This window comes from Pezoporus flaviventris, unplaced genomic scaffold (assembly GCF_033815535.1).
Source record: "Pezoporus flaviventris isolate CSIRO_AGI_PZ_B2104156 unplaced genomic scaffold, CSIRO_AGI_Pfla_v1 ptg000082l, whole genome shotgun sequence".
Classification (NCBI taxonomy): domain Eukaryota; kingdom Metazoa; phylum Chordata; class Aves; order Psittaciformes; family Psittacidae; genus Pezoporus; species Pezoporus flaviventris.
In genome coordinates, this window is record NW_026892630.1 from 3,493,867 (window position 1) to 3,516,171 (window position 22,305).

At 37.1% G+C, this 22,305-nt stretch overlaps 1 protein-coding gene and 1 long non-coding RNA gene across 2 annotated transcripts in view; both read right to left on the bottom strand.

Annotated features, from left to right (window-relative positions):
* LOC133280386 (uncharacterized) overlaps window positions 1–2,291 on the bottom strand; it is a 120,806-nt gene extending 118,515 nt beyond the window's left edge. The window contains exon 1 of the long non-coding RNA XR_009747148.1: window positions 2,032–2,291. This is a non-coding gene — a long non-coding RNA (uncharacterized LOC133280386). The remainder of the gene's footprint in view (window positions 1–2,031) is intronic.
* The window catches only part of WWOX (WW domain containing oxidoreductase), a 499,554-nt gene that overhangs the window by 392,542 nt on the left and 84,707 nt on the right, over window positions 1–22,305 (bottom strand). Inside the window, exons 3-4 of the mRNA XM_061475050.1 lie at window positions 8,404–8,589; window positions 4,490–4,754 (exon numbers count right to left, since the gene is read on the bottom strand). Coding sequence (XP_061331034.1) covers window positions 4,490–4,754; window positions 8,404–8,589 — 451 coding nt within the window. The remainder of the gene's footprint in view (window positions 1–4,489; window positions 4,755–8,403; window positions 8,590–22,305) is intronic.

A 22,305-nucleotide genomic window follows, 5' to 3' on the forward strand; every position in this document is an offset into this window, starting at 1 on the left:
CTCTTGCTACTCTAACACATGATATTCTTTCTGCTCTATTACCTGCCAACAAAAATATTTGGTTCTATGTAAGACTATCACAAGCGTGCAGTAATGGCACTCTGCTTCTAATTTTATATGCCATTGTACACTCACAAAATCACTGGGGGGTGACACTAGATAGCACACTCAGTGTAAGCTCCAAACTTATAATAAATGTATTTAATTTTAATCGTGTGTGTAAATAAGAACAAATCAGATGGGTCCTGAATGACTTAGAATTAACTTAAAGTAACTTAGTCAAACTGCACTAAAGACAACTTTAAGGAGAGGAAAGAAAAGAGAGACAGAAGGAGAAAAGAAGAGCAAAAGAGCACAGAGGAAAGAGCTAAAAAGAAAAGAAGTTGAGAAAAAGCAAGAGGAGTAGAACCGTGAACCCTTAGATCAAACCAGCTAAGCACACGCACGGCCTATGCAGTAACATTCAGAGCTTCTCTTCCAAACTGTTATTTACAGTGGCCACCTGTTTCAATTGACATTTAATTATACTACAAGCTTCTCCAATTTACTCAGTAACTATACAGTAGTAAGTAAAAGAGAAGCCCTTTGAACATTATTAGAGCTACAGTTACTACAATAATGAAATGGTAATTTACTTGCAACTACTGCTTACTACAAAAACAGACTTGTTCTCCATTTCTGTCGAGCAAATCCTTATAGATTTTAGATCTTAAAAAAAGGTGGGTTGGAAAAAAGGAATAGTCTCAGTTTCCAGTTTCAGCTCTACTTAATAAGCATCAGTGATTTAAATATTCTGCTGTTTCAAAAGCTGACGAGACAGCTCCCTGTGATTCCACACAAGGATTTACTATAACCAGTACAAACATAACACGATTTTTATGCTGTAGTGACTCATAGAACAAATTTTCAAAAGTGGAGTTGCATTTACTGCAGTAAGGTATGACCATTTACACAAGCTACTAAAATTGAGTTCCTAAAAACCTCACACTTGAAAGACATAAACCCTAACTATGTTTGTTCTTTTAGAAAAATCAGATTTTAAGTTAAAACAGCCTGACTTCATAAAGTGTCCTGATTACTGAAATTAAGTCACAAAATTTGCAGCAAATAACAGCAAACAGGTAAATTAGAGCGCGATATTAGACTATTCAACTCTTCAGGGAATCAGCTAAAACAGCTATCAGCAGTGTTTACTAAGCTAAATTCTGTCATGCTGAATAACCCCAAGTGCCACATGCCAGAGGCTTCATGACCTCTCTCTAAGATGGTGATTCACAGTAGACAACAGCATGCATTTCTGAACAAAATACTACATCCTCATCAACCAAAGTGCAGCTTTTCAACACTCAAGAACTGAACAACTAAAAATATTATTAAATATTAAAATATTATTAAAATATTAAAAAAATACATTTTGGATACACAATGTATATTTCTTCCTTGTCGGAAACAAAACAAAATAATTACTAAAAGTTATGATTTCTAGTAAGTGAACGTTAAATAGATGATTTTACAAGTACCACAGAAAATGATGACAAGTAAGTCAAATGTGTGAAGTAGCAACTTGCAGCCAGGATATAATGTAAGAATTACATTGTTCTGGAAATAAATAGTAGGGAAACAAACATATTTTCTAATTCTCTAGCTTCAAAGTTATCAAAAGATCTGAAACTTTAAGCTATCCACCTCTCACAGAACATCTAGTAAGTCTATCTTTATGAAATGCAAATTAAAGATGTGATTATTTTTTTATTAACAGCTTTTACAATAACACAAAAAGGTCCCAGTTATAATCTGGTATGTGCAGTGGAACTCTGTGTGTATGTGTGTATACATATATACATATATATGCATGCATCTACACAGACCCCAGGAGTCTTTACAGATCAAAACGTAGCAAAGACCTTCAAATGGTCTCCAGAAGGATTAGGTTCTCCATGTATCACAATGCTGCAGCATCTAAAGCTACTGCCTCAGAGACCAAAACCGGTACAGGCATATCTGCAAGTCACCTTGCCTGAGCTGATAAACCTTACCTCTCTCCACGCAACCTTGACACGGATCTCTTAATTCCAGTTACGGACCCAGCTCAGACTCAACTACATTAAATGCTGCTGCATCATGCTGCATTGTGCAATGCAGACATCCTTGCAAAATACAGGAACATAGAGTTCACAACCTTTGGACTGTAGCTTTAAGCTTAAGACACACACACAGTACTCTGACAAAAACACTCATCTAAAATCTGAGGTGAGCTGCCACAGAAAAACTGAGAGGAAGCCCCCAAAAGATCCTCAACAAAGTCTGTTCCAGGTTGGTGACAGTGCAACCCCTAAAATAAAGAGAAGCAGCAAATAATTTGTTCCCTACAAAACTTCAAACAGAAAAACTCTTACACTGATGATGTTGAGAGTTTCAGCTCAGCGGGTTTGCCTACCCAGGAAGGGGCACTCTTATAATTTTACTGGCAATGAAAATATTGGTAAGGTTCAGGGGAACATAACAATTCATATCAGAATATGAGCTATAAACCTGATGCTTACACTCATACCCTCCAGCACAACATTCAAATAACCTCTGTGAAATACAAACAAACACAAAAGACTGAAGTGATTGGGTTGGAACTGGAGTGTGCTGATATTCAGTGCTGGTATTTTGCATTCTTTTTTATGTACCACCCATAAATAAATAACTATTTAGAAAAAAAAAAAATCTATCAATTGTTTTAAAGAATTCAGAATTAACTTCATTGTTCATTTTGTTCCTTAGAGGTTATTCTGAGCAGCAAACACAAAAGGTTCCTTTGTGAAGCCATGTCAGAGCAAATAAAACTAACAATTCATAAAGTTCCACAGGCTGGATCCTTTTCATGGGACATTGATAGCATACATTCACTTACCCATTCTCAGGAGAACTTCAAGCATTTGTTTTACAAACTATCCCTAACACAGCAGAGACATGGTTTTAAAGGTCCTGGTCAAAAAAAAGCATGCTGTTGAAAGGTATTACTTGTCCCAGGGTGCCAGAATGCTCACTTACCAACATCATGGACATAAATAGTTTTTGCATATGTACAGCCTGCAGACTGCAGGCAGAGGTTAGAGATGTGAAGACTCCCCTGACTGACATATTACCAGTGTACCACATTACAGTGTTTTTAATTTTGCTCCACGAGTCTTACTGGAGATCCAATATTGTTCAAGAAGCTGTTCTTTTTTGGATGTGTAAGCAGAGTGTTGAACACTATAAATGTTGTTTCCACTTATACTGACATGGTAAAAATTGAGATTAATATCATTATCTAGATGACAATGAAAATTAGAAGCAAACTTTTTTGTGCAGGTATACATGCAAGTTCCACCACGGATTTGCTCAGCTGCTATAGCTTATATGGTAGATTAAGCTACTTAACGATGGATTCCTCTGCCTTAACAATTTCTTCTCTGCTCTTTCTAAAATAAAGCTAATTGGTCTGAATCCCCAGCTCAGCAGACAGTAAGTTATGCTACAACACAACTACTTGTCACTTGTGAAGTCTTCTGCAAAAACAGCCTGGTTTGGGCTTGAATAAATTGCTGTGCCTAGATCAGTTCTGTAGGGGTATAAATCTTCCCATTTCCGTGATTCATAGCTGTAAACATTCAGGGAGACTCCCTCTCTGCTTCACTTTTGGGAATACCCTTCTTTATCTGTGAATAAGGGATGAGAAATAGAAAGGTAAAGGAAGGCAGTTCTCAATGAAGCAACAGTCATCCTCTGCCTAAAGAGAGGATAATCTGGGCCAGAGGTTCAAGGGATAAGAGTAACTGGTGATGCTGCAAATTCTCATCTAATGAAGCCTTATACTGTTGGTTATGAAAGAACTGTGCAATCTTTCATTATGTCCTGGTCCCACTCCAATGGAGACAAAGGGAAAACACCCATTGCCTTCGGTGCTTTGGAAGAATCAAACAAATTGCTGGGGTTTTGTTTTTGTTTTTATTTTTATTTTTAAATATGAATGAAGGTGCTTTTACCACTGAAGGCACTTTCTCTTAGCCATTAATAATGTCTGTAGTATCTTTTTTAACTAGGGCATCTGTTTACATAAAAAATGCAGTCAAGCGTATTCCACTGAAAAACCAAAGCAATTTTTTTGATGTTTTACATATCCTGAGCACAGAAATAACTCTAAGCTATCCCATACCTAAGATGTTCAACTACCTTAATCACAGTGAAAATCATGTATTCAAACAAGGAAGTCATGCATTCCACCTAACAAGGTACCTTTACTGAAGACTGACAAAGTTGATCTAAAATGACAGACGAATCCTCTAAAAAGAACACTTCACTAATGTGTACTAATGAACTAATGACTTTTTGTAATTAAAATCAGGGTCATAGTAATAAAAGACAATAGGTTAAAGCAGGTACATAAATCTGGATTTTTATAACTTTACTCCCCTGATTAGAAAAAATGAATATGTGTAAAATACTGTGATTCACTTACCATGGACTTGGTGAAGGGTCGAGCCAAGGTAAACAGCAGGGTATACACCCACCAGTTACGATGAATGGAGGAGTAAATCATATTTCCAGGATGGACTGAGTTAGACGTCACCCCATGGGGAGAAAGGCGTCGGTTCAGCTCATTGGAGAACAGTATATTGCAAAGTTTGGAACGATTGTAGGCCAACATAGCCCAATACTCCTTTTTAGACGGAGAAAGCAGACTGAAATCGAGTTTTCCAGAGTAGTCTTTAATTTCTGTAAATCTAAAAACCAGTAAATATGCCTTAGATAGCCCAGAGTTAATTTTGCTCTCATTGAAAAGAACATAAAATGTAGACAACAGAGTAGAACTTGGCCAGATACAACTCATTTAGCAGTTAAAAGTATCCACTGGAAATTGTTTGAGACCCAGCGAACAGTACCATATAATATGGCAAAAAGATTTTGAATAATTATCAAAAGTAAATTATTAAGGAATTGAAATAACAAAAGGTTTTCATGATTTAAAGGCATCATATGTAACATACAAATAATTTTATTGTAAATCCAGAAAAAAGATTTTGCCACAGATTCACAAAAGCACAATCAACTTGGAGGAAATAATGTAGGATAACTGCATTATGAGCACAGAAAACCAGCGTACTTTCATTTCCTTTTCTTCCCTTCCCTTGATTATTTCATCCAGTGTTCACATACTGCACACTTTCATTTAAGTGTTCAAGTAGCTATGGATGAGTCTCACTGCCTCTTAGCCTCTTTTTCAGATTAAAAATTGATGAATATAAAGGGGTTATAACCTTGGTAACTTGCCATCAATAGTCTTATATGTTTAAAAGATAAATGTAAACAAAGCCAAAATGAGTTCTGGCAGAGTATAATGTTTTTAAGTATACCCATGGCATGGCTGAACACAAATCAAAGTAACTAGTTGATGTTTTTTAATTGGGTCTGACAGAGTCATTAAACACCAGCTGTTTGTTTCTTTCCTTCTTTTTTTTTTTTTTTTTTTCATAACAAAGTAGTGAATGTTCTAAAGACATTTAGATGAAGAAAAGGAAGTTTCCATATAGCATTTTTCTCCCCAGTTCTTCTGATTTGATTTATCAATTTACTGTTATATCTTAGTATTTGAAAATAATACTACATTTAGTTACAGATCTATGTTTTATTCAGAAGAGCTACTAAAAATAAAATGGATTTAGCAAGCTCTTTTTAATACTCAGAGTTTTCAGAATCAGCTGGAGAGAACAGGGATAAACATAATTATAGTACACACTAGAAAAATGCTTTAAAATATCTTTACTAATTTTGCATCTTGTGCCCAGAAATGAAGAGATCAGCTGGAATTTCTACATTCAGTCTGTGAGCAGAATTATAATACACTCAGAGAAAAGCAACTATGGTATTTGAACTCAAGAGGAATCCAGGATGTTCTGTGTCTTGCAGAATTACCCCTTCAATTTCAACAACAAAATTTCTTTTCATAATTTCCAGTTAGATAAAATACATTTCTGAAATTAATGATACTATTCTGGGAGGAATTTCCTATATTCATTCCTCAAGTAATCATTCACGACACCAAAAATAATCTATAAATAAAATACTGTATAATGGAAATACGGTGGCATATTTTGAATCCAACCCTGCAAGTGTGCTTATGTGAGTCAATCTTACTTATGTCGGCAATCTCATTGAATTCAGTAGGATAAGGGCTGTACAATCAAATTAACAACACAGAAATAAATACAGAAGGAAACTCAACTATTTATTATTCTGATTTTAATATGATGTGCTTAAAGTACGCAAAAGCTTAATTTAAACAGAATCCATTTGTGCTGAATCCAGAGAAGTAACTAGAAATGAACAAAGAACCAGAGAGGCAAATAAATATTTTGCCTTGGAGCAGTCTAGTATAATATTTTCTCCAAAGAGGAGACTTTATTTTTCCCCTAACAGGGGGTCTTGACTCCAGTGAAAAGATCCAGCCAAGGTTTATGGAAGTAATTAGATACCAACACTTCTGTTTTACAACATAGTTTAAGGCTCAGAGTTCTCAAGTAGGTCAGAAAGTACTACTACCCAATAATACCTAACGTCTAAACTAACTCCTTACATCAACTTCTTGCTATTAAATAGATGGGGGGGGGGGGGGGGGGGGGAGGAAGGCACAGTTATTTACAATAACTAAGTGTTAGTGTTAAGATATTCCATAATACATGAATTGGACCCCTTAGAAAAAGGGAAATTTACTAGTTGCATTTACCATTTTATTCAAACATGGGCTGTAATTATTTTTTGATAGGCTTCTATAAACCTTGTCTGATCTTACTGAGTTAGCAATGAGCACTTCAAAAATATTTTGAAAACACAGACAAAGATGTCCAGAGATGCGTGGTCTAGTTACAGATAGCGCTTAATACAGTGAAAAACAAAGATGTCATTTAAAATACTATCAGAGATGGAAACTTACAAAAGGGGAACAAGCAGCTGACAATTCAACATAATCTCCTATTAAATAACAGCTCATTTATACGTATCCCATTGTGCCCTCCACATCTGGCAAGTGATTGGAGTTGGCAGATTTATTTCTAGAGCTATCTTGCCTGCCCTGCAGTAGCCTCCCTCACAACTCACAGGACTCTGCTACTTGCTTTCACAAACCTGGTGTGATTTGCAAAGATAAGGATGTCCAGATTTTGTTACCACCTAATTACTAGACATTTCATGTCTTTTAACACTGGGGAGGATTATTACTGGCATTTTCTATTGCTTCCTTTCATTTCAGCCATCATAAATTTAAAATGGTAAAAGTAAATCTATCTGCAGTGTGTCATTTATACCATAAGCCCCTGTGTTTGGAAGTGATAAAGGTTTCAGCCCGACCCTTGGCTGGTCTCTCTCTCCTAGGTCCCTGGGGTTACATTTTATGGAAACATGATTAAAAAAAATAAGCTTCATTCTGGGTCACTAAAACATTTCAGAAATATGAAGGCAGGGGGAAAAAAAATAGAAAAAGCACTTACACATTCTTCCTTTCTGTTTGCTAGGGCTGTTACACATGACCAAAAGTGAAATAGAAATCAACAGTAATGTTTAAAGCTGGACAATATAGGTTTAATCCTGCAGAACCTGAACTACATTGGAAGGCAGTAAGTGTTTTGTGCCCACTAAAATTCAGAATTGGGGCATGCATTTTGCACAGAGAACTTCATTTAAATCAAATACACCTTTTCAGTTATTAACACAAACACCACAAGCATGTCTTCAATAAGGCAAACCTCACCAACATTGTCTTTGCCAACTTTACTTCTCCTGGCAGTAGAAAAGATGAGCATCTAACATTTTAATTAAAAAAACTCACCAAAAGAGGCATGGCCAGATTTCTAATATGTATTAACTACACTACTTCTCATTTTACAATTATACAGCTAATGTCTGCATTGAATTCCCTAATTTCTCATTATAAAACAATTGGATTTCATCTAGCAGTTTTTAATTGCATTGTTTCTCCTGCTAAAATAACTGCACATTCTTCTTGGTAAGATGTTGAAGTTGTTGAATGACAAATCAATACGGGTCATGCCATTCAGATTTGATCAATTATTATTCCATCTCCTTGCAAAATCAATGAGCGGTCTGAAATGCGGCAAAAATCTGCATTCATACAAAGAATGATGAAAAAATATCTACATACCGTTATAAAACTAGAACACGCTTTATTCATCGACAGAGCCAAATCCAGTAACATCCAGAGGCATTAGTAATGCTTCTATTTCTAAAAAGATTATTCAAAAGCAAATGCTTTACAAGAGCAAGGCCATTCATTTCCAAAAACTTTTGCAGTTCTGCCGCAACCATTCTGTGCTCTCAGGATTAAATGTTTCAGCTAAATCAAAGCTAACTTTCACCAACCTGTGTGATTCGGAGGACACCACCACCACCCTAGCAGGAGACGACCGACGTAAAACATCTTCCAGAAGCTGGACGAGGTAGAAGTGTCCCAAGTGGTTCACCTGGAAGGTGGACTCCAGCTCATCCTCCGTCAAGACAAAGGGAACACCAAACACGGCAGCATTGCAGATCAAGATGTGGAGAGGCCTGGGTAATCAGGGGTATTGGAGAGAAGTGAGTCAGGGGACAGAAATCTCAATGAAATACATGTAATTGCATTCCTATGTGAGCCAGCCAGCCATGCCTCAGTGCAGGCATGAGGGCTCTCTGTCAGTGTGCATGTCCAGTTGTGTGGCAGCCCCACCGCAAGGCACAGTGGAGCCTTCAGCCACAACGGTGGCAGCTTTGGGAAAGCAAAAGCACTTAGGAAGAGGGGAAAGGCCATCCAGCAGAGAGGGGTGAGAGGAGAAAGTGTGAAAGAGCAGGGTGAGCAGCATGGTGGGAGAAGAGGAGAGCTGGTGCTGCAGGCACAAAGAAGGAGGCAGAGGTACCCAATGCCGTGAGGAGGAGGAAACAGCAGAGAGGAGATGCTGTGTGCTGACCACCACTCCTCATCCTTCTGCCCTGCTCAGGATAGGGAAAGTAGAGGAGTTGGGATGAAGGGGTGAATCTGAGACTGGGGAAAGGGATGGGTGGAGGAGAGAGAAGAAAGCGCGTGTTTTAACCTCTGTTTCTCACTATCCGAATCTACTTTATTTAGCCCACTACAGCATAGCAGAGCCAGACCCTATGGGTTCTCCCCTTCCCTCAAAAATACCAAGTAGAATGGTAATACTTCACATCTCAAGGACCACAGCAAACTCCATATGTCCTGAACTTTCACAACAATAGTGATTAGCGGATAGCTGACTGATATGCATGAGCAGGTCACCAGAAATAGCTCAACAATAACACTGCTCTCCCAACTGCTATCCAGCAAACAGGCTCCTTCTAGGGCATTTAGAAAAGAAACTGTTCCTAAGGGAGAAGCACCTCCTGTCACTTTCTAATATGGGGTACATATCTGCACAACTGTCAGGGCAAAAACGATTAAAAGATAAAGACACAATGCAACATGACGTATGCCCATGTTTTAAACTGTTGCACCTTGTGAAGTAAGCTGTTAAAAAATACAATTTGAAAAGAATGAGATGGAAAATATAAACATCCTCCAGAAACTGTAATCTTTGGTGGGAAAATGCACACAATACATAGGAGAGATCAGAACATTTCTAAGGTTCTAAGAGAGCGACAGAATCCTTCCTCACTGAACCTCGCCAGCCCAGTTTGCAAGGAAGGAACTTGAAGTGAAGCATTCCTAATTTGCTTTGCAAAGGGTAAGATTTTACCAAACTAAGGTAAGAAAGAGCCTAGACTGTCACACACCCCTCTCAGTCAAAAATCAGATCCAGAAAACTTCAAATTCCTTCATATCTCCACCGTAATCTCAGGATCCGATGCACCTTAAAGCCTTCCCAATCTCCAAAACAAGATCAAGGACAAATAACCTTTCTGCCCTTTCTTGTATTTTTTGAAATCCTTGTGAAACACAAGACTCTGGTTCTTGGACCTCAGATGGGTCTGCATTTGCTAGATTGTTCCATCTCTGGAGCAACCTTGACACCGACAGTGTATTCTTGTCCTTGAGTTAGTCTGATGCACAGACCTCAGCAAGCGCACCTGAGCTGTAAACCTCAGACTTGAGAGCCTGCTTCTGGCATCCCTGGCCATAATATAATTAAATAGAAAGGTCACATAAAATAACGATGGCCAAACAAGCACCTTTCCTTCCTGCATTAACAGCGCACTAGTACCTGTGATGTCCTAACTCCACCACATTAACACATTTCTTTGTTTAGCCCATTCCAGCCTATTATATCTTTACTGCGACTGGGCAGTTTTGTATCCCATGATACAAAATCAACCACCCAACATAAACTCTAATTGTGAAAATAACAAATGAAGCACAACTAGGAAAAACAGCGGCTGGCCCTCTGCTCTTCTCAAGTATTTCCTTGCAGCCCTACACACAAAAGATGACAGGAGACCCAGAGTCAGTCAGTTCTTTTTCCTGTATGGTTGAAGGACACACATACTCCAACTCTGAGCATCTGCAAAAGGAATTCTGGAAAAGAATGTGAAACATGAAGCCCCAGGTTGTCAAACAAACCTAAGTAATTAGACTCCTTCAGGCATGTTTGAAAACCTGAGATTTTGATAGCCCAGCTTTCAAAAAGACATTTCTGAGGGAATCAGATGTACCTTTTCAGCTGCATAAGCACTGACATAAACAGTAGGCTGTATTTCCTTATTAAAATAAATTTCAACTTCAAGCCTGCTGGGAAGTTACCAATGTTGTCTGCTTTAATACAAAGTTAACAACCTAATATCTGTATGTGTGCCAACTTGGAAAATCTGAACAAAAGCTTCAGAAGCAGTATGAAACATTTGTGTACTTTGGGAAGCTCATTTTCTGAAGTCCTGGATTTCTGATTTGCCTTTTGGTCAGTAACACTTATACACATAATACCTTCACATACATACTACACCTGCAAGAGAAACTGCAGACAAAGAGGGACTGTCCTTTTAAAGGCAAGGATCTCTCATGTGCACGTGTGAAAACTTTGGATGATTCACCATCTCTTCTGAAAGTTTATGAAAAACTCCAGTGATAATTAATTTACACATTTGTAAATCTGCTGGGAAAAAGGAACAAGCTTCTTCAACACAGGTGCAATTTTTGGCATAACAGACTCCTGTATTAGGACTGAAATATATGAGTACAGCAGTAATGCAGAAAATACCATCACCATTCCCTGTGAAAGCAAATATAGCACTTTTTAAAAGACCTTAATTCTATTTGATAGTTGTCATTAGCACTGTGAGGTAACCAACTGCAATAAGACAGAAAGAATTCAGATATGAACCAAAACTATATTCCACCTATCTGAATTGTAGTATCCTTCATTAATTCTAATTACACAATAACTACCAGAGGCAAAATATGCACTCTATACCTAAATCTGTCAGGTCAAGTGATTAAAAAACAATTCTAGAATTATAAAACTATAAAATGTAGTCACTCTTCAATTGTTAGGGCATTTAATTGGGTTCTATAAAAGAAAATTATGCTTCAGTCCTGTTCATGAGATTTGTATTTTTCACACATTTTGTTCTAATTTCTTTTTAAAGTAAAAGTAATTAAAATTAGAAGACCGTAGAGTTAATAGTATTTACAGTACTGTATTAGAAAAATCTGTGAAGAAATATAAATACGGAGGCATTTTAAACTAATAGCATATTGAAAAGGTAGTATCAGATTCACTTTTAGAATTCTTTTATTTTAATTAGCATTAGTAGTTTTAAATGGTTAAAAGCTGATTTCTCTAGAAAACACCACAGAAGAGAAACCTAAACCACCTTATCAATAGATACTGTTGTTGTGCTTCATTTCAGCTCAGAAAGAACCACCTCTCAGATTTGGATCTGTGTCCATTAAGCTATCGGTGTCTCTCAACAGACTGCTAACAAAGGTCCAATTACTGAAAATTGCCATCTAAGTTTTTGTGACCTGGACATTTACACACCAGGAAATTAATGAGATTAGGTACGTAACAGCCACCATATCGTTATGAATTTCAGCCACAGATGACAGATTCTAATCTCAGTGGTGCAGAGCTCTGTATCACTGAACATATCATTATGCAGGAACCAAATTTTTAAGATACATGACAATTCACACCACACATCTGGCACTACATCTTTGCTTTATGGCAGGAGTATTTTTAAGTGATAGCAGAGCTATGACCTTGATTTCACAAGTTCATTAAAAACATTGCTACAATCTGCATTAATCTTCCTCCTGAGCCTAACGAAAAAATCTCTCCTTGGTTTCAAATAGTTTGTATTTCTACATCAAAGGCACAGCTAAGTCCAACAAAAAATGTCAGCAGCAAAGGAAAATTTTCTTTAGAGTTTACTCTAAACCATGCTGCTCCCTCTAACCGTGACTCCTATTTGATATCTCTGTAAATACTGTATAGTCAAAACCTTGCAGTGTGTTTTGAATATGTACCCCTATGCCTCCTTAAAATGCCTTCAGTCAGTGACTTACATCACACCAAGTGAGCTAACATGGCCTACCATTACGATTTAAGTATGTACTGGGACTTGAACATGAGCTGCTCCATCATAGCACCGTTTCTTATCCTTCACAGCATGACTGAGACTCAGGAATACACTGCTTTAACTGCAAGCTGCACATTACTTCAAGAAAACCTACTGTACTGGTAACTGTAGCTACTATTTATTGGAAATAAAAAGCATATAGAATTAACAAGGTCATTCTTAATAGTGAATATCCCAGCTGATAACAATTTAACATCTTGTGCATTTCACAAGCCGGTGATACATTACTAACCCTTGCACTGGGCAAGTCATTCCCATCTAATATGCTGTGCTCAATTCACCACTAGAAGCAGCAAAGCAATCCAGACGTCCTGCGCTGTTTGAAAATACAGTCAGTGAATACATTAGAGGTACAGAAATTAAGTTCTTGCTATGAATCAGTTACTTATGAAATTTAATAATCAATTTGTTAGCACCTGATGTAAAACTATGATCTGTCAGCAGCCTCCCAAGCTGGCTGTGTGCAGCAGTAGATATTTCCAAGGGAATTAATTACTGATGATTTGCAAAGGTAAGAATAATATTTTTCAACAAATGTAGCCTGTGCACTAGGAGGTTAAACAAGCACTGCCAAAATGTCAACAGAGTTCTTGGCTTTGGTGTTCTCCCATTTCAAGCGTAATGAAATAGTTAACCAGAAATTATGCAAAGGGAATACTTTCAAATCTTCCCATGAAGCAGAATGTCACACCATCTGGGGCACTTCTCAAGTGATTTGAAAAGTTCACACTGTTTGGAATTACGCAGAAATTCAACAGAAAAGGCCTTGCCATATCCCCAAAGTCCCATAAGCAACTGTAAGCCTATGTCACGGCCAGCAAAGAAGGCAGAGTTGTGACTGCTCTTCCACAAAGAAGTAAAGTCATGGCCCACTGAACTTTTACATCCCATAACATCACCCATGTTGCTTTCTCTGGAAGTTACAAAATGGCACTTCCTTCTGCGAGGGAATGGCTACTTTCACAAAGGAGATGACCAACATGCAGGCTAGGCTAATGGCTCTCCAGGAAAAGGGCGAGTTAGACAACCCTCTCCAAAAATCCCTCTTAGTTTTACAAGCAGCACTGACGGGAAACTGAGCAACAAGAAAATCACTAAGAATCAGGCAGCAGCAGGAAATCTCAGAACCATTTATAATCTAATAATGGCCCAAAAATATGCATTTGTGTGATGAAAACAGAAGAGCATTGCTTAACCAATGCTTTCACAAATGAATGCTTAACGTCAAACTTCCCTTTCTCTAAAAATATTGACTGAAAAGTCAGCAAAAAGACCCTCTTTGCCACCTGTCAGCTGACAGAATTGTGGATCCTTGTCAGACAGGCTTCATTTTAAGGCAAGCTACTAACACAGGACTTAGAGCCCTGATGGATGACCTCCTGCTGGAAGCAAGGAAAATTCTCTGAAATTGATCCTACTGGATTTCTTTGCAGGATTTGACACTGTTGATCAGCAAATACTTCTGCCCCACCATTCAAAGAGATTAATGGGAGTGCGCACTTAAACTGCTCGGCTTCTTCCTCCGTACGAAATACGTGGGAATTATTATCAGTAGCTGCCCTTATGTCTTCATAATATATTATCTGCATACGGCCATATAGGTCAAACATCTCTCAATCATTATACATTACCACTATAAAATCTTCAGTATACAATTTCATAAAAGTTTGGAGAAGGAACAGACATCTCAACAGATTTAGAAATAAACAGAAAACATCCATTAGTTCTCATTTTCACTGTAGTACCTGTTTTTACACATAGGGAAGGAAAAAAAAAAAAAAAACCCCCAAAAAAACAAATCAAAACAAAAGCAACTAAAAAAGCCCCATATCATCTTATTCAGCCAGAAATTAGTAAATTATCTTCCTTTATAGAAAAATTGCTATTTTACCTGTAGGGGGACAGAAGAGTTTTAAAGGCCTATTCTTCCTCTTAATGAGTTACAGAAGCAATTTCAGCTATAGTGAAAATTTTAAAGTTGAACTTCTGAAGAGAAATTCAGACCCAATGTTAAATAAAGAAACACTTAGACATTTAATGTTTTAAAATATTTAACCTTAACACATTCAACATTTGTAATCTGGACCTCAAACTGGCCTTAGAAAACCTGCATTGGCCAAAGCATCTTCCCTCACAAATGATCCAAGCTGGAAGCTCTCCTTCTACTCCTGTATGAGTTTCCCAAGGACAACATACAAAATAAGAAAAGCAGAGATGAGGTTTAATTTCCTGACATGATCTGTCTCCCACACTTGGCTAATATATACACTGCAGTTATAGAATCATAGAATTATTTGGGTTGAAAAGGACCTTAAGTTCATCTATTTCCAACCCCCCTGCAATGGGCAGGGATACCTCACCCTAGACCATGTCACCCAAAGCTCTGTCCAGCCTGGCCTTGAATGGTATATGATGATAGAAATCTGAGAAATTAGGACCTTTTTAATCAACATTTTCTTATTTAGTATCACTTCATCAGCAAATCACTTGCTTTTGATAACAACTTGTTAACAACAGGTGCCAGTACTGCTCTTCCTTCACCTCAGTGCCTCCTCAGGACTACATTTCAAACCAAATCCATCAAAGAAACCATGACTGCCTTTGTAAATGTTTCTCTTTGCTAGTCCTGTAACACAAGGGCCTCAAAGTACGAATGGATTTTGAAAGTCCCAGGGTTAGGTTGGGGTAGAAGAGGGCAGGACAGGGCTTTGCAACTTAATTTCTGTACCTCTTCACCCTTTCAGCATATCCATTTTGCATCCTCTTCCTTTTCTCGAGCCCTGGCACAATAAGAGGAGCACTTTGTTCTATTCCTTGCAATGCCTTGAAATGATATTTTGTTTTGTTTTAAATCTCCCTGATGCTTAGGTGACAGCAGCAATGGAAATATGCAGAATCTGTTAATCTTCATTCAGCAGCACACCTAGGGACATTCACTACCTCCAAGCAGACACATACATCTTTTTCAGAATCCCAATAAAAAATCATTATTTACATGTATACGCAAGCAGTTACAAACAAGCATAAGCCAGCTGAAAAGGAACATCCATTCTTGCAATAACCGTGGAATGATTTGTTGCTTCTGTGAGTACTTCTAAATGTACAAATTTCATTTGTATACAGTAAGTATTTGTTAGAAAAAAGAAAGTTACAACTCACAAGGAAGGTCAATTACTACTTTTACTACACATTCGCGGTATTTCCCATTGAAAATACTTAACTCCTTGGAAATATTTTTGGGACCACGCTTGATCATTCAAACAATAAAACACTTCATGCATTTTGGACATTTCACCTGCCAATGACAACTCCTTCCTCTGTTTTGCCTAGAGATATATAGAGCGGTAATAGAGTTTAGAAAGCTCCTGCAGCTGCATGTTGCTATTCAGACCTGAGAGTTCCCATGTTGTGACAAAAATTAATGTAGTTCGACATCCTCTGGGATTTTTGGTACCTTGGGAGGTACCTTAATGAAGAAATACAACCTTCTCAGACTACAATGCAAATTTTCGGATTCCAAGATTAAGACACGTGGTGTCTGCGTGGCCTGGCTAATGTCAGCACAAAAGCTTCCACACCCAAGTGCCAGAAGTCTCTGCCTTCATGTGTTTTAATTATCTCCCATAGAAAGCCTTTAACTAAATAGACTAAATATGTTTTAATATGTATGTAATTAAATAGCTACTCAGACTTTTTAGAAGACATTAAACACACAGATCTTCTTAAAAACTATTAAGCTATAATGCTGCAAAATCCTTGTTTTATCTGTGCCAGAATATGTTTTAATCAGGCATATTAAGTCATATGTATTTTATTTCCTTAAATACCCAAACCAGCCTTCACATGACAAGAAGACTTTATGATTCATTTTAGACTTAGCTTAGGCTTAGGTATAAACACATGGCTCTGAATAGGAACCAGAAGAGCCAGTACGCTGAGCAGAAAGCCACTGGGGAGTTATCATTAAGCTACACTGAAAAGAGTGCAAAGTGTTCAAAACACAAGCATCAAGTTTTCAAGATTTTGAGGCAGCACAGTTATAGCCATAAAACTGTGTAACAAACACCTAACAAAATCATTCTGTTAGCAACATTGATATTTTGTAGATGCAACTATACGCAAAGTTATGGTGAACTGTCTTTATTTTAATATAGACTTTTACTTAAAAAAAAAAATAAATGTTCTGAGGCACGAGATATTTCCATGATACAGCAGATGAAATGAAAGGTGATTGGTGAAAACATGATCTCTGCCTCTCTAAAAGTGGGAGGGGTTAAGATGGAGATATTTTTAATTTAAAAAATATGGAAAACAGGTTTTGGATCCACATGACTTGACACATGCTACCACAATGGGGTAATTGTGTATGAGAGCTTAAAAACAGAAGAAAAAAGAAAAAGAAACAGTATTTATGCAGAAAGCCAATCCCTAGGCTTTAATAAGGCACGGTACCATCACAAAGGGAGGAAAAAAAGTTTCACCCTAATATTATTATGTATGTTTCAAGTGCAGTCAGGCTTTGATCTTATTTAAATTTAAGATACGTGCTGTCTGCAACAGTAACTTCTGAACTATGCATGCTTCAATTCTTAATTCAATGTGGATATTTTTTGATATCTCAAAATTTACAATGTTGTCCAGAAGTTTGTGCCTCAATGGCACTGTCAAAACACCAACTGTATTCCAAGTTGAAAAGACAAATGGCATAGCTTAACTGTTACTAGCTTTAATTCACAAACAGTATTTCTATAAATGGCAAAGAGCTAACAGATTTGTTCAGTGTTAGAAAATATGTTTAAATTTGGAAAGACAGTACACAGTGTCAACTATCATCTGTGACAGAGATACATCTACAACAGAACCATTAAGCATATTGGCATAATGGCATCACTAATAATTTGTTTAAATTATATATTCATTTTTTCTGGATCTTTTAAGGTATATAGGCAACAATGTGCTAAACAGATCCCATTTTACATATGTATTTATATGCATGAATAGAATTTATCACACAATGTGTATGATTTAATCGTGGTTAAACTGGAATTAAAAACAACACACCTGCAATATGTCAGTTATAATACATGTAAGAAAAACAGTTTTCTGGAGTAAATTTTCAGCAGGCTCTGAAATCTTAATTGCACCCACAAGATTTCAGAGTGCTTCTGCTTGCAGCATGAAAAATGAATGTACTCATAGAGTTTGAGGCCTCAGTTAAGGAGGCCAGCTGAAAATCTGGCCTTCTCCATTTTGGGTCTGGTTAGGGAAATAAGAAGAGACTGAAATTCCAAATGGAGAATCATAATTCGTAACTGCTGTCTTTTCCATATTTCTACACTTAGTGTAAGTGAACAAACTGTTTGCAAATGCCGATTCTTGCCACAAAAAACACAAACCAAAACAAACCAAACCAACCTATTTTAAAGTGTAGGAAAATAACTGCAGCGAAAATATACATGTTGAAGTCCTACATAACTGTGAATTGCTGCTATCAATTCAGAAAATTCCAAGTAGTAGATGCTGACAAACACTATTTTCTATCTTTATGATAATTCAAGATTTTTCAGGATAATTTAATTTTTTTTCCTTGAACATTGAGAACATTAAAATGATGTCTTACTCTTTGGCTGAAGATAACTTTATTTCAAACCAAGTGGCACTGTGTACCACTCAAAACTAAAGATACAAATAAAGTTCCATCTGTAACTTCAGTGCTCACTTCTGCCTGCTAACTGTTTTGATGATAGAAGTGTTCTCATGCTGAGGATCAGGCAAATGACACGACACCATGACTGTAAATATTGACAATATTAATAGGTAGTTATTTAGAACTGAAACATCAGTGCTGTCCCCCAGTTAAAGTATGCTGGGTTTAGTCAAATACATGATGATTAAGCTGAGAAATGCAGACCAAAGGATCACATCCAGAAATCCACATTCTTACTCAAATACCAAACCGCACAGACTCTGAACTATCAAACACTGATGCTGGCTAAATTTAAATGCTACGTTGCATACAGTCACAGGAGGGCAGTCATTTTGTCTATAAAGTGGATTAATACCAACCGTAATTCCTCACATTGTGCCCACTCAATGAAGAGGAGATTCAATTCAGTGTTTTTTTAGTTCCAAAAGCCTAATATGAAAGATTGGTTGGTCTTTCTCTTCCACCCTCACAAAAATCAGCTAATACCAATCCATCTGAGCTCAGACCATTATTAGAAATAGATCATTTATTTGATTTTCCATAACAGAGACATTCAATCAACTCTCTGAGCTGGTAACCAGCAGAGAGGAAACACTAGATGTAGATAAGAGAGGTAACTTGAACAAATCTAGCCATTTAGGTGTACTAAGACCTCTTCTCCTACTCTCATCCTAACCCTAGCACTGTCTTCACATGGAACGAAGGTTGTGGCCTTCACTCCTGGAGGAAATACCCAGTGAGGAAGGTATATCTAGACAACAAGCCAGGAATACTAAAAGACGCAGAAATCACAGGCAGGAACGGGGGAATAATCATAAATCACAGAAATAACAGCTTTGCATTGCATTTCATATGACAAGGGAGGCTAAAATTAGTTGCTATTACTGCAACATAACAAACGGTCTTTCTCCAAATAATTTGATTTGTAAATCCTACAGCACCATCTTTCACAAAGTTAGATTTCCATTTTATGTCCTAGTTACATTGTGTTCAGGCTGGGCTACAAGGAAGTAAGAGGTAGATCAAGACTTAAACAGCAGTTGTCTTTTATTCTATCTTCTCCCAGAGCCAACTTTAGGAGATCCAATGAACTTATCACATTTAGGTTATTACAGAATCTTTGTAATTGAAGGCAAGAAAAACTGGAGAGCACTCTTCTTCTCATAAGGGAAGCTCATAATCTGCTGGATCTGAAGTTTAGATCTGCAGGATCTGCAGGATCTAAAATAATCTGGAAAACCCTTCTCCCCCAAAGCTTTACTTGAAACTGCATGGATAAAAAAGGTCTCAGAAAGAGAAACAGCTGCATCAACTCAGGAGTACTGGTAATGCAAACAAAAACTTATTTCCTTCTGTGAGGATGAAGGATTTTTTAGAATATATTTACAGGAATACAGCTTAATTTACCTGTGTTTATATACTCTGAGCTCAAATTTTATCTGTGGACAAGGCTGCAACACCTTGCAAATCCAAACAGGAATAAAAGATTCCTATCAAATCTCAGAAGCATGATAACTTGAAGATTAATCATCCGATTTTTACTTTCAAAAAAAAAGGAAGCCTTCTTAGCTCTGAAGTACTATTCCAATTTATGGTAAATATTTCTTTTCAGAGTAACTCTTTCCTCCTGTTTATTATTTATGTTTTTCTCCATGCTCCCTCTGTTGCATGATTTGTTTTCTGTGTGCAACCAGACCCTGTTAAATTCCTGCTGAGCAGAGGATGGCATTTCTTCATTCTTCACGTAGTTTCCACAATCTCTAAGATTCTCAAGCATATTCAAGAAGGATTTTTGTTTTTCTGTCTCTACAAGTTTTTGATTAAGGTAGATTTACAATCTCAGCAGTTTTCCCTCTGCTCCCTGCAATCCCACCACCCTCCCCAGCTGCAATAGGTTTTGATGTTTAACTCAATAAAATTTAGGGATCCTTTTTCTGGAGTTGTTCCATTTTAGTTTTCTTATCCTGGAAGACATCTGTGAAACACAGTCCTTGAAGACCCTTTTCCAATAGCTGTCAACCAGGGAAGATCAGGCTCCCGGGCTGTGATGTGACTGAGTACACCCTTGTATCTGCTGATAAAAAACAGTACCTAGGGTCACGAAGTGCTCCAGAAAAGCAGAATTTCAAAAGACAAACAAATCTATTCTCTATCTTGTAAATTTTAGTTATTGGGTCAGCTGTCATCAAGACCAACCAATTCTGTAGCATCCCAGTTTCCCTGAAAGCAACAGTAGACTGGAGAAATTAAACAGACAATAAAACTACCTGCACCCAGAAGTGTAAGATGTTCACCACTGAACACAAAAGGCCTCTTCACATAACATTTTGTGGGAAATAAAAATACAGATTTTATTAAAATGTATGAGTTCATATAAACTTTTTCCTTCACACTTTAAAATTATCATAGTTGTTTTCCAAGAAACCAAGATCTATACAACTTAGAACTCAAATGATAGTTTTGTTTAGGAAAAACAAACACACACTTAATTTGTCTTTCCTACTAGTTTATTGTTAAGAAACCTGTAAAAGATTTTGTAAGGAAGAAAACTCTGTACTTCTAACTTATTTCCCATGCTCATTAACAGGACTTAGAGCTACCTCATGGGAACTGAAGAGAGTTTATCACAGAATGCCTTCTCCTACAGGTGCATGAGATCAGAGATACCAAAGTCTTTTAAGAAAGTTAGGCTACCAGCTGACAGACTTGCCAGAGCATAAACAACGAGAATCAGCCTGTCACCGAAGCCTGTAAGATTTCTTTCAATTGCTCATAAAGCTAATAATGCAAAGGAAACACTGATCTGACAAAACCCTCTGGATGCTACGGCAAAACAAATACCCAAAGAGACAAAAGTAGTTAGCATACATTAGGGCTGGAAAACACACAGGGCTAGCACCGTAGCAATAAGATGCTACTGCTGTATAATTCCTTTTCTGTACATATCCAGACATACTTAAATCACAGAAAATCAGAGCCAAAAAGCCCTAGCAGGTCTTCAAGTCCATTCTCCTGCCAGTGCAGATGACTGTAAGGTAACTCTTCTGTATCTGCATCAGATAAAAGATCCACTGCTACAGGCAGTGTGTGGGGTCTGGTTTCCATCCAGCCTCAGACTTTAAACAAAATATAACTGGAAATTCATTTTGGTCAAAACCTCACAAGTCTCACAGCAGATACAGACATTAAACTTTCCTGTAATGCCTGGAGTAGCCCTGCCGGACACACATACATCTGATCACGCATTCGAGACACAAATATCTGAAGGCAAGGCAGAGGCTATAAATGCTGTCTATTACTAAAAGTTTGCCAAATAAAATGGGAGTAAAACATTCATAAAACCTGTCCATCACTGACAATGTAGTTTAACAGACCTACACTGGTTAAACAATGTATGCCAACAAAAGTAAAACAGGTTTTACTGATTATATATCTTTACTGATTCTCTATCTTTTCATTTTCTAAGTTCTCTGCACAATTGATTTAAGTATGTTCACTTCAAAGGATTTACAAACATGCATACAAAATGGACTAGCTAGGATGACCATGATATGATCTACAACACACAAATCGTGTTAAGAACTGCATTTGGAAGAAGGGTAGTTTTAACTTTTCACTGTACTATATAGTTTTTAAATGAATGTAGCATACTAAAAGCATGAAGAAGCTTAATTAAAGCATTTACTGTTTGCATATTATGAAAATGACTTAGTATTAAAGCATCAATATTGCAAGGGTATGTCTTTCTATTTCAAGAAAATTTTAATACATGACAATAATATATGGTAAGAAAATATTGTTACTAAGGATTTTAGCAGTAAAGGAACGTGTTAGAAGTCAGTTCTGACAATTCTTTGAATCTAAAAGATCTATAAGTACTAAAATGTCATCTGTCTATCCATGTGAGATTTAGCTTTGGCAGTATTTCAAAAGTGAAAAAACATGCTTTGTTATATATTTTCCCTATGACAATATATTTTCAAAGCTAA